This window comes from Oncorhynchus gorbuscha, linkage group LG21, assembly GCF_021184085.1.
Source record: "Oncorhynchus gorbuscha isolate QuinsamMale2020 ecotype Even-year linkage group LG21, OgorEven_v1.0, whole genome shotgun sequence".
In the NCBI taxonomy this organism is placed as follows: domain Eukaryota; kingdom Metazoa; phylum Chordata; class Actinopteri; order Salmoniformes; family Salmonidae; genus Oncorhynchus; species Oncorhynchus gorbuscha.
The window spans coordinates 17,767,197-17,780,850 of NC_060193.1; the positions used below are offsets into that span (position 1 = coordinate 17,767,197).

The 13,654-nt window shown below is 43.6% G+C and overlaps 1 protein-coding gene across 3 annotated transcripts in view; it reads right to left on the bottom strand.

Annotated features, from left to right (window-relative positions):
• LOC124007728 (sushi, von Willebrand factor type A, EGF and pentraxin domain-containing protein 1-like) overlaps positions 1-13,654 on the bottom strand; it is a 214,113-nt gene that overhangs the window by 85,016 nt on the left and 115,443 nt on the right. For all 3 annotated transcript variants that reach the window (XM_046318456.1, XM_046318455.1, XM_046318457.1), the window contains 3 exons: positions 13,587-13,654; positions 13,194-13,323; positions 7,430-7,537 (listed from right to left, as the gene is read on the bottom strand). The exon at positions 13,587-13,654 is cut by the window's right edge and continues 51 nt beyond it. In XM_046318456.1, the coding sequence (XP_046174412.1) occupies positions 7,430-7,537; positions 13,194-13,323; positions 13,587-13,654 (306 nt within the window). The remainder of the gene's footprint in view (positions 1-7,429; positions 7,538-13,193; positions 13,324-13,586) is intronic.

Sequence of the window (13,654 nt, forward strand, 5' to 3'; positions counted from 1 at the left end):
ACACAGTAGAGTAGAGGAGAACCACTGATCTAGACACAGACACAGTAGAGTAGAGTAGAACCACTGGTCTAGACACAGTAGAATAGAGGAGAACCACTGATCTAAACACAGACACAGTAGAGTATAGTAGAAACAATGGTCTAACAGACACAGTAGAGTAGAGGAGAACCACTGATCTAGATACAGACACAGTAGAGTAGAGTATAACCACTGATCTAGACACAGACACAGTAGAGTAGAGTAGAACCACTGGTCTAGACACCGTAGAGTAGAGTAGAACCACTGGTCTAGACACAGTAGAGTAGAGGTGAACCACTGATCTAGACACAGACACAGTAGAGTAGAGTAGAACCACTGGTCTAGACACAGTAGAGTAGAGTAGAACCACTGGTCTAGACACAGTAGAGTAGAGGAGAACCACTGGTCTAGACACAGTAGAGTAGAGTAGAACCACTGATCTAGACACAGACACAGTAGAGTAGAACCACTGGACTAGACACAGTACAGTAGAGGTGAACCACTGATCTAACAGACACAGTACAGTAGAGGTGAACCACTGATCTAACAGACACAGTAGAGTAGAGTAGAGGTGAACCACTGATCTAACAGACACAGTACAGTAGAGTAGAGGTGAACCACTGATCTAACAGACACAGTAGAGTAGAGGTGAACCACTGATCTAACAGACACAGTACAGTAGAGTAGAGGTGAACCACTGATCTAACAGACACAGTAGAGTAGAGTAGAGGTGACCCACTGATCTAACAGACACAGTACAGTAGAGTAGAGGTGAACCACTGATCTAACAGACACAGTAGAGTAGAGGTGAACCACTGATCTAACAGACACAGTAGAGTAGAGGTGAACCACTGATCTAACAGACACAGTAGAGTAGAGGTGAACCACTGATCTAACAGACACAGTACAGTAGAGGTGAACCACTGATCTAACAGACACAGTACAGTAGAGGTGAACCACTGATCTAACAGACACAGTACAGTAGAGTAGAGGTGAACCACTGATCTAACAGACACAGTACAGTAGAGTAGAGGTGAACCACTGGTCTAACAGACACAGTACAGTAGAGTAGAGGTGAACCACTGATCTAACAGACACAGTACAGTAGAGTAGAGGTGAACCACTGGTCTAACAGACACAGTAGAGTAGAGGTGAACCACTGGTCTAACAGACACAGTACAGTAGAGGTGAACCACTGGTCTAACAGACACAGTACAGTAGAGGTGAACCACTGATCTAACAGACACAGTACAGTAGAGTAGAGGTGAACCACTGGTCTAACAGACACAGTACAGTAGAGTAGAGGTGAACCACTGATCTAACAGACACAGTACAGTAGAGTAGAGGTGAACCACTGGTCTAACAGACACAGTACAGTAGAGTAGAGGTGAACCACTGATCTAACAGACACAGTAGAGTAGAGGTGAACCACTGGTCTAACAGACACAGTACAGTAGAGGTGAACCACTGATCTAACAGACACAGTAGAGTAGAGGTGAACCACTGATCTAACAGACACAGTACAGTAGAGGTGAACCACTGATCTAACAGACACAGTAGAGTAGAGGTGAACCACTGATCTAACAGACACAGTACAGTAGAGGTGAACCACTGATCTAACAGACACAGTACAGTAGAGTAGAGGTGAACCACTGATCTAACAGACACAGTACAGTAGAGGTGAACCACTGATCTAACAGACACAGTACAGTAGAGTAGAGGTGAACCACTGGTCTAACAGACACAGTAGAGTAGAGTAGAGGTGAACCACTGATCTAACAGACACAGTACAGTAGAGTAGAGGTGAACCACTGATCTAACAGACACAGTACAGTAGAGTAGAGGTGAACCACTGATCTAACAGACACAGTACAGTAGAGTAGAGGTGAACCACTGGTCTAACAGACACAGTACAGTAGAGGTGAACCACTGATCTAACAGACACAGTACAGTAGAGTAGAGGTGAACCACTGGTCTAACAGACACAGTACAGTAGAGTAGAGGTGAACCACTGATCTAACAGACACAGTACAGTAGAGTAGAGGTGAACCACTGATCTAACAGACACAGTACAGTAGAGTAGAGGTGAACCACTGATCTAACAGACACAGTACAGTAGAGTAGAGATGAACCACTGATCTAACAGACACAGTACAGTAGAGTAGAGGTGAACCACTGATCTAACAGACACAGTACAGTAGAGTAGAGGTGAACCACTGGTCTAACAGACACAGTAGAGTAGAGGTGAACCACTGGTCTAACAGACACAGTACAGTAGAGTAGAGGTGAACCACTGATCTAACAGACACAGTACAGTAGAGTAGAGGTGAACCACTGGTCTAACAGACACAGTAGAGTAGAGGTGAACCACTGGTCTAACAGACACAGTACAGTAGAGGTGAACCACTGGTCTAACAGACACAGTACAGTAGAGGTGAACCACTGATCTAACAGACACAGTACAGTAGAGTAGAGGTGAACCACTGGTCTAACAGACACAGTACAGTAGAGTAGAGGTGAACCACTGATCTAACAGACACAGTAGAGTAGAGGTGAACCACTGGTCTAACAGACACAGTACAGTAGAGTAGAGGTGAACCACTGATCTAACAGACACAGTAGAGTAGAGGTGAACCACTGATCTAACAGACACAGTACAGTAGAGGTGAACCACTGATCTAACAGACACAGTAGAGTAGAGGTGAACCACTGGTCTAACAGACACAGTACAGTAGAGGTGAACCACTGGTCTAACAGACACAGTACAGTAGAGGTGAACCACTGGTCTAACAGACACAGTACAGTAGAGGTAAACCACTGATCTAGACACAGACAAGGTAGAGTAGAACCACTGTTCTAGATACAGACACAGTAGAGTAGAACCACTGTTCTAGATACAGACACAGTAGAGTAGAGTAGAACCACTGGTCTAACAGACACAGTAGAGTAGAGGAGAACCACTGATCTAGATACAGACACAGTAGAGTAGAGTAGAACCACTGATCTAGACACAGACACAGTAGAGTAGAGTAGAACCACTGGTCTAGACACCGTAGAGTGGAGTAGAACCACTGGTCTAGACACAGTAGAGTAGAGGTGAACCACTGATTTAGACACAGACACAGTAGAGTAGAGTAGAACCACTGGTCTAGACACAGTAGAGTAGAGTAGAACCACTGGTCTAGACACAGACACAGTAGAGTAGAACCACTGGACTAGACACAGTAGAGTAGAGGAGAACCACTGATCTAGACACAGACACAGTAGAGTATAGTAGAAACACTGGTCTAACAGACACAGTAGAGTAGAGGAGAACCACTGATCTAGATACAGACACAGTAGAATAGAGTAGAACCACTGATCTAGACACAGACACAGTAGAGTAGAGTAGAACCACTGGTCTAGACACCGTAGAGTAGAGTAGAACCACTGGTCTAGACACAGTAGAGTAGAGGTGAACCACTGATCTAGACACAGACACAGTAGAGTAGAGTAGAACCACTGGTCTAGACACCGTAGAGTAGAGTAGAACCACTGGTCTAGACACAGTAGAGTAGAGGTGAACCACTGATCTAGACACAGACACAGTAGAGTAGAGTAGAACCACTGGTCTAGACACAGTAGAGTAGAGTAGAACCACTGATCTAGACACAGACACAGTAGAGTAGAGTAGAACCACTGGTCTAGACACAGTAGAGTAGAGGAGAACCACTGATCTAGACACAGACACAGTAGAGTATAGTAGAAACACTGGTCTAACAGACACAGTAGAGTAGAGGAGAACCACTGATCTAGATACAGACACAGTAGAGTAGTGTAGAGTAGAACCACTGATCTAGACACAGACACAGTAGAGTAGAGTAGAACCACTGGTCTAGACACCGTAGAGTAGAGTAGAACCACTGGTCTAGACACAGTAGAGTAGAGGAGAACCACTGATCTAGACACAGACACAGTAGAGTAGAGTAGAACCACTGGTCTAGACACAGTAGAATAGAGGAGAACCACTGATCTAAACACAGACACAGTAGAGTATAACCACTGTAGAAAGACACAGTGGTCTAACAGACACAGTAGAGTAGAGGAGAACCACTGATCTAGATACAGACACAGTAGAGTAGAGTATAACCACTGATCTAGACACAGACACAGTAGAGTAGAGTAGAACCACTGGTCTAGACACCGTAGAGTAGAGTAGAACCACTGGTCTAGACACAGTAGAGTAGAGGTGAACCACTGATCTAGACACAGACACAGTAGAGTAGAGTAGAACCACTGGTCTAGACACAGTAGAGTAGAGTAGAACCACTGGTCTAGACACAGTAGAGTAGAGGAGAACCACTGGTCTAGACACAGTAGAGTAGAGTAGAACCACTGATCTAGACACAGACACAGTAGAGTAGAACCACTGGACTAGACACAGTAGAGTAGAGGAGAACCACTGATCTAGACACAGACACAGTAGAGTAGAGTAGAACCACTGGTCTAGACACAGTAGAGTAGAGTAGAACCACTGGTCTAGACACAGTAGAGTAGAGGAGAACCACTGGTCTAGACACAGTAGAGTAGAGTAGAACCACTGATCTAGACACAGACACAGTAGAGTAGAACCACTGGACTAGACACAGTAGAGTAGAGGAGAACCACTGATCTAGACACAGACACAGTAGAGTAGAGTAGAACCACTGATCTAGACACAGACACAGTAGAGTATAGTAGAAACACTGGTCTAACAGACACAGTAGAGTAGAGGAGAACCACTGATCTAGACACAGACACAGTAGAGTATAGTAGAAACACTGGTCTAACAGACACAGTAGAGTAGAGGAGAACCACTGATCTAGATACAGACACAGTAGAATAGAGTAGAACCACTGATCTAGACACAGACACAGTAGAGTAGAGTAGAACCACTGGTCTAGACACCGTAGACTAGAGTAGAACCACTGGTCTAGACACAGTAGAGTAGAGTAGAACCACTGGTCTAGACACAGACACAGTAGAGTAGAACCACTGATCTAGACACAGACACAGTAGAGTAGAACCACTGGTCTAGACACAGTAGAGTAGAGTAGAACCTCTGGTCTAGACACAGACACAGTAGAGTAGAACCACTGATCTAGACACAGACACATTAGAGTAGAGTAGAACCACTGTTCTAGACACAGGCACAGTTGAGTAGAGTAGAACCACTGGTCTAGACACAGTAGATTAGAGCAGAACCACTGGTCTAGACACAGTAGAGTAGAGGTGAACCACTGATCTAGACACAGACACAGTAGAGTAGAGCCGTTGTTATTTCATCCAGGCTGACATGTCTGGCTGAGTGGTGTCCTGGCCGTGTCTCCCCTGCCAGGCAGTCAGTCTCCAACTAAATATAACCCAGGCAGCACCAGGGACCAGGGTGTGTGTGTGTGTGTGTGTGTGTGTGTGTGTGTGTGTGTGTGTGTGTGTGTGTGTGTGTGTGTGTGTGTGTGTGTGTGTGTGTGTGTGTGTGTGTGTGTGTGTGTGTGTGTGTGTGTGTGTGTGCGTGTGCGTGTGCGTGTGCGTGTGCGTGTGCGTGTGTGGGAATCAGGGCGTGGGCCTGATGGAAAAACAAAGCATGCTGACGTTGGAGTAATGTCCGAGTGACGTCGTCTCGCCGCCTTGGTTAAAAACCACAACTTGGTTATTTCTGTTTGCTGTTGATGGCATATCGTGTGTGGACCTTGGCAGGAAGGTAGTGTGTGTGTGTGTGTGTGTGTGTGTGTGTGTGTGTGTGTGTGTGTGTGTGTGTGTGTGTGTGTGTGTGTGTGTGTGTGTGTGTGTGTGTGTGTGTGTGTGTGTGTGTGTGTGTGTGTGTGTGTGTGTGTGTGTGTGTGTGCGTGCGTGCGTGCGCTTGTGCGTGTGTGTGCATGAGCTCAAATATTTAGTCTCTACTGTGTATGTGCTTGTGCTTGAGTGCATGCATGTGTATCTGTCTGACTGAGTGTGTGTATCTGTCTGTCTGTCTGAATGTGTGTATATGTCTGTCTGAGTGTGTATATCTGTCTGTCTGTCTGAATGTGTATATCTGTCTGTCTGTCTGTCTGTCTGAATGTGTATATCTGTCTGACTGGGTGTGTGTATCTGTCTGTCTGAGTGTGTGTTTCTGTCTGTCTGAATGTGTGTATCTGTCTGACTGGGGGTGTGTATCTGTCTGTCTGAATGTGTGTATCTGTCTGTCTGAGTGTGTGTATCTGTCTGACTGACTGTATATCTTTCTGACTGAGTGTGTGAGTTCCCAGCAGGCCAGCAGCAGTGATGATGACAGGTTAGAGCCCTATAGAGAGTTATGGTGATGTTTCTGTCACCAGGGCTGCTGTTTGGGGATGTTCTGTCTGTTTGTCTGTCTGACAGATTCACTATTACCCTATGATGTGTGTGTGTGTGTGTGTGTGTGTGTGCGTGTGTGTGTTTCTGTGTGTGTGTGTGTGTTTCTCTCTGTGTGTGTGTGTGTGTGTGTGTGTGTGTGTGTGTGTGTGTGTGTGTGTGTGTGTGTGTGTGTGTGTGTGTGTGTGTGTGTGTGTGTGTGTGTGTGTGTGTGTGTGTGTGTGTGTGTGTGTGTGTGTGTGTGTGTGTGTGTGTGTGTGTGTGTGTGTGTGTGTGTGTGTGTGTGTATGTTTCTGTGTGTGTGTGTGTGTGTGTGTGTGTGTGTGTGTGTGTGTGTGTGTGTGTGTGTGTGTGTGTGTGTGTGTGTGTGTGTGTGTGTGTGTGTGTGTGTGTGTGTGTGTGTGTGTGTGTGTGTGTGTGTGTGTGTGTGTGTGCTTGTGTTTAAGCAAGACCCTGTGTCTGCATACTGAGTGAGTTCATCCAACTCACTGAAACATAACTGAGGTCTGATATCCTGTCTATACAGTACTGTTCCTGACTCAGCTGTTTACTGACACACACACACACACACACACACTTACTGCATACTGAAACATGAGCTCTGCAGAGACTCTGTCAGCAAGTCTGTGGGTCAGCCAGCCAGAGAGGTCCAGTACTAACATCACCCTTTGACATGTGTATATGTGTGTACAGTATATGTATGTATGTATGTATGTATGTATGTATGTATGTATGTATGTATGTATGTATGTATGTATGTATGTATGTATGTATGTATGTATGTATGTATGTATGTATGTATGTATGTATGTATGTATGTATGTATGTATGTATGTATGTATGTATGTATGTATGTATGTATGTATGTATGTATGTATGTATGTATGTATGTATGTATGTATGTATGTATGTGTGTGTGTGTGTGTGTGTGTGAGAGAGAGAGAGAGAGAGAGAGAGAGAGAGAGAGAGAGAGAGAGAGAGAGAGAGAGAGAGAGAGAGAGAGAGAGAGAGAGAGAGAGAGAGAGAGAGAGAGAGAGGTGCAGTCTGGGATACCACACACCTGAGTTGTCGGAAAACTGTGGCACCTCCCAGGAGACGGCCGCCTGCGTGTCTGTGGCCTGGAAAGTGGGCGGTGACCTGCACCTGTCAATCACAGGGGGCTCCGTATCTAGAAAGGAACACCATCGCTGTTGTTAGGGAGACGACAAAGCTTGACCATGACAACCAACAATCTCCAGCTGAATGTTAACTAATTGGACTGATTTAGTGTTGAGCACTATTGCTACAGTAGGATTTATATCAGTATATTAGTATACAGGTAGTATTATTCCTACAATCGGATAACAATATAGTGTAACCCTATGGTAAAGTAGGGTATGTTATGTTCTTCATTTTAGTGGTATGTGTTAAGCATGTGTGTCTAATGAAAAGCCACTGCGTTCCTTCATTATAGCATATGGAAATATTCGGGGCTACAACAGTGCTTTCCCCCTTGGTTTCTGAGAGTATTAAGTGCGTGACACTGGACACCCTTCTTTTCCACACTTTGCACACTTGAGTTTGCCACCTGTGACTACTGTGTAGACTTGTTATTTAGCATTTATCCAAAGGGACTACTGCATGTGGCAGTCCACGCAGGATCCAAACCCACGACTCTGGAGTTCCAAGCACCGCGCTCACACTAGTCATTGGAAATAGGAACTACCAGAAGTATTTCCTGATAACGGAACGTGACCAGGAGAAACTCTGGCCGCTACTTAAAATATACAGTATGACTAGAGCTTGTAGGCTATAACTGGGCCTGGAGTTTTTCACGGTCAGGTCATGAGGTCAGGAAAACGTAGGGTCCTGATCGCAATCACACGTTTCACATTGGTATTGCTGTGATGTGCTTGTGATGTTGGTTGTGATATGGTTACAATAAGGTGGTGTTATGGTTACGATGTGTTGGTGAAATGTGATTTGTGGATGTAATACATGGGTGTGATCTGATGGTTGGTTGTGATGTGGTTGTGATACGTGGTTGTGATCTGATGGTTGTGATCTGATGGTTGGTTGTGATGTGGTTGTGATACGTGGTTGTGATCTGATGGTTGTGATCTGATGGTTGGTTGTGATGTGGTTGTGATACGTGGTTGTGATCTGATGGTTGTGATATGCGGTTGTGATCTGATGGTTGGTTGTGATACGTGGTTGGTTGTGATGTGGTTGTGATACGTGGTTGTGATTTATGGTTGTGATATGTGGTTGTGATCTGATGGTTGGTTGTGATACGTGGTTGGTTGTGATGTGGTTGTGATACGTGGTTGTGATTTATGGTTGTGATACGTGGTTGTGATCTGATGGTTGTGATATGCGGTTGTGATTTATGGTTGTGATATGTGGTTGTGTTCTGATGGATGGTTGTGATGTGGTTGTGATATGTTGTGATATGTGGTTGGAATACGTGGTTGTGATATGTGGTTGTGATCTGATGGTTGGTTGTGATATGTGGTTGTGATATTTGGTTGTGATATGTGGTTGTGATATGTGGTTGTGATATGTGGTTGTGATATGTGGTTGTGATATGTGGTTGTGATATTTGGTTGTGATCTGATGGTTGTGATATATGGATGTAATCTGATGGTTGTGATACGTGGTTGTTATTTGTGGTTGTGATTTGTGGTTGTGATATGTGGTTGTGATATATGATTGTGTTCTGATGGATGGTTGTGATGTGGTTGTGATATGTGGTTGTGATCTGATGGTTGTGATATGTGATTGTGATCTGATGGTTGGTTGTGATGTGGTTGTGATATGTGGTTGTGATCTGATGGATGGTTGTGATGTGGTTGTGATATGTGGTTGGAATGTGTGGTTGCCATACGTGGTTGTGATCTGATAGTTGTGATATGTGGTTGTGATATTTGGTTGTGATATGGTTGTGATATGTGGTTGTGATATGGTTGTGATATGTGGTTGTGATATGTGGTTGTGATATGGTTGTGATATGTGGTTGTGATATGGTTGTGATATGTGGTTGTGATATGTGGTTGTGATCTGATGGATGGTTGTAATGTGGTTGTGATATGTGGTTGTGATCTGATGGATGGTTGTGATGTGGTTGTGATATGTGGTTGGAATGTGTGGTTGCCATACGTGGTTGTGATCTGATGGTTGTGATATGTGGTTGTGATATTTGGTTGTGATATTTGGTTGTGATATGTGGTTGTGATATGTGGTAGTGATATGTGGTTGTGATATGTGGTTGTGATATTTGGTTGTGATATGTGGTTGTGATTTGTGGTTGTTATTTGTGATTGTTATTTGTGGTTGTGATATTTGGTTGTGATCTGATGGTTGTGATATATGGATGTGATATGTGGTTGTGATATGTGGTTGTGATATGTGGTTGTGATATGTGGCTGCGATACGTGGTTGTGATATGTGGTTGTGATATATGGTTGTGATTTGTGGTTGTGATATGTGGTTGTTATTTGTGGTTGTGATTTGTGGTTGTTATTTGTGGTTGTGATATGTGATTGTTATTTGTGGTTGTGATATGTGGTTGTTATTTGTGGTTGTGATTTGTGGTTGTTATTTGTGGTTGTGATTTGTGGTTGTTATTTGTGGTTGTGATATGTGATTGTTATTTGTGGTTGTGATCTGATGGTTGTGATATGTGGTTGTGATATGTGGTTGTGATATGTGGTTGTGATATTTGGTTGTTATTTGTGGTGGTGATATGTGGTTGTTATTTGTGGTTGTGATTTGTGGTTGTTATTTGTGGTTGTGATATGTGATTGTTATTTGTGGTTGTGATATGTGGTTGTTATTTGTGGTTGTGATCTGATGGTTGTGATATGTGGTTGTGATCTGATGGTTGTGATATATAGGTGTGATATGTGGTTGTGATCTGATGGTTGGTTGTGATACGTGGTTGTGATACGTGGTTGTGATCTGACGGTTGGTTGTGATGTGGTTGTGATACGTGGTTGTGATCTGATGGTTGTGATATGCGGTTGTGATTTATGGTTGTGATATGTGGTTGTGTTCTGATGGTTGGTTGTGATGTGGTTGTGATATGCGGTTGTGATATATAGGTGTGATATGTGGTTGTGATCTGATGGTTGGTTGTGATGTGGTTGTGATATGTGGTTGTGATATGTGGCTGCGATACGTGGTTGTGATATGTGGTTGTGATATTTGGTTGTGATATGTGGTTGTGATATGTGGTTGTGATATGTGGCTGCGATACGTGGTTGTGATATGTGGTTGTGATATATGGTTGTGATTTGTGGTTGTGAGCTGATGGTTGGTTGTGATGTGGTTGTGATACGTGGTTGAGATCTGATGGTTGTGATATGTGGGTGTGATATGTGGTTGTGATATGTGGTTGTGATATGTGGTTGTGATATATGGATGTGATCTGATGGTTGTGATATGTGGTTGTGATATGTGGTTGTGATATGTGGTTGTGATATATGGATGTGATCTGATGGTTGTGATATGTGGTTGTGATATGTGGTTGTGATATATGGTTGTGATATATAGGTGTGATATGTGGTTGTGATCTGATGGATGGTTGTGATATGCGGTTGTGATATGTGGTTGTGATATGTGGTTGTGATATATGGATGTGATCTGATGGTTGTGATATGTGGTTGTGATATATGGATGTGATCTGATGGTTGTGATATGTGGTTGTGATATGTGGTTGTGATATATGGATGTGATCTGATGGTTGTGATATGTGGTTGTGATATGTGGTTGTGATATATGGTTGTGATATATAGGTGTGATATGTGGTTGTGATCTGATGGTTGGTTGTGATGTGGTTGTGATACGTGGTTGTGTTATGTGGTTGTGATATGTGGTTGTGATATATGGTTGTGATATGTGGTTGTGATCTGATGGTTGGTTGTGATGTGGTTGTGATATGTGGTTGTGATATATGGTTGTGATGTGGTTGTGATCTGATGGTTGGTTGTGATGTGGTTGTGATACGTGGTTGTGATACGTGGTTGTGATATGTGGTTGTGATATATGGTTGTGATATGTGGTTGTGATCTGATGGTTGGTTGTGATGTGGTTGTGATCTGATGGTTGGTTGTGATGTGGTTGTGATCTGATGGTTGGTTGTGATGTGGTTGTGATATGTGGTTGTGATCTGATGGTTGGTTGTGATGTGGTTGTGATCTGATGGTTGGTTGTGATGTGGTTGTGATACGTGGTTGTGTTATGTGGTTGTGATATGTGGTTGTGATATATGGTTGTGATATGTGGTTGTGATCTGATGGTTGGTTGTGATGTGGTTGTGATCTGATGGTTGGTTGTGATGTGGTTGTGATCTGATGGTTGGTTGTGATGTGGTTGTGATACGTGGTTGTGATACGTGGTTGTGATATGTGGTTGTGATATATGGTTGTGATATGTGGTTGTGATCTGATGGTTGGTTGTGATGTGGTTGTGATCTGATGGTTGGTTGTGATGTGGTTGTGATCTGATGGTTGGTTGTGATGTGGTTGTGATATGTGGTTGTGATCTGATGGTTGGTTGTGATGTGGTTGTGATCTGATGGTTGGTTGTGATGTGGTTGTGATACGTGGTTGTGTTATGTGGTTGTGATATGTGGTTGTGATATATGGTTGTGATATGTGGTTGTGATCTGATGGTTGGTTGTGATGTGGTTGTGATCTGATGGTTGGTTGTGATGTGGTTGTGATATATGGTTGTGATATGTGGTTGTGATATATGGTTGTGATGTGGTTGTGATCTGATGGTTGGTTGTGATGTGGTTGTGATCTGATGGTTGGTTGTGATGTGGTTGTGATATGTGGTTGTGATGTGGTTGTGATCTGATGGTTGGTTGTGATGTGGTTGTGATCTGATGGTTGGTTGTGATGTGGTTGTGATCTGATGGTTGGTTGTGATATGTGGTTGTGATGTGGTTGTGATATGTGGTTGTGATATATGGTTGTGATATGTGGTTGTGATGTGGTTGTGATATATGGTTGTGATATGTGGTTGTGATATGTGGTTGTGATGTGGTTGTGATCTGATGGTTGGTTGTGATGTGGTTGTGATCTGATGGTTGGTTGTGATGTGGTTGTGTTATGTGGTTGTGATATGTGGTTGTGATATATGGTTGTGATATGTGGTTGTGATCTGATGGTTGGTTGTGATGTGGTTGTGATATATGGTTGTGATATGTGGTTGTGATATATGGTTGTGATATGTGGTTGTGATCTGATGGTTGGTTGTGATGTGGTTGTGATCTGATGGTTGGTTGTGATGTGGTTGTGATATATGGTTGTGATATGTGGTTGTGATATATGGTTGTGATGTGGTTGTGATCTGATGGTTGGTTGTGATGTGGTTGTGATCTGATGGTTGGTTGTGATGTGGTTGTGATGTGGTTGTGATCTGATGGTTGGTTGTGATGTGGTTGTGATCTGATGGTTGGTTGTGATGTGGTTGTGATCTGATGGTTGGTTGTGATATGTGGTTGTGATGTGGTTGTGATATGTGGTTGTGATATATGGTTGTGATATGTGGTTGTGATGTGGTTGTGATATATGGTTGTGATATGTGGTTGTGATCTGATGGTTGGTTGTGATGTGGTTGTGATCTGATGGTTGGTTGTGATGTGGTTGTGATATGTGGTTGTGATATATGGTTGTGATATGTGGTTGTGATCTGATGGTTGGTTGTGATGTGGTTGTGATCTGATGGTTGGTTGTGATATGTGGTTGTGATCTGATGGTTGGTTGTGATATGTGGTTGTGATCTGATGGTTGGTTGTGATGTGGTTGTGATATGTGGTGGTTGTGACCTGACCTCACCTATGACAGTGACAGTGAAGGTGCAGTTAGCCTGGTTCCCAGCACGGTCTGTCGCTGTATAGATGATCTTCTCCTCTCCTATAGGGAACAGCTGGGGAGGGGTGTACACAGGCTTCACCTGGACCAGGACCTAGAGGGCAAATGTCACAGATGACTGTTAGGAGTATTATTCATCATCTCTCATTGGTTCCTACACAGGATTAGTCATGTAAAGGATTCTTCCTTCCTTGAGAGTTTTTCCCTTGTTCCTTGACACTACTGCTTGGTCTTGGTTGCTTGGGGCTTTAGGTTTGAGTTGATGTTCTGCACCTTGTTGCTCTTGGTTTGAGTTGATGTTCTGCACCTTGTCACTAACACTCTAGAGGGGAAAAGAGACAACTCTCCTCCACTCACCTCCTCCCCAGAGTTGTCAGTAGCAGTGGGCACCTTCCAGCTGATGTTGGCAGTGCCACACCGCTCGT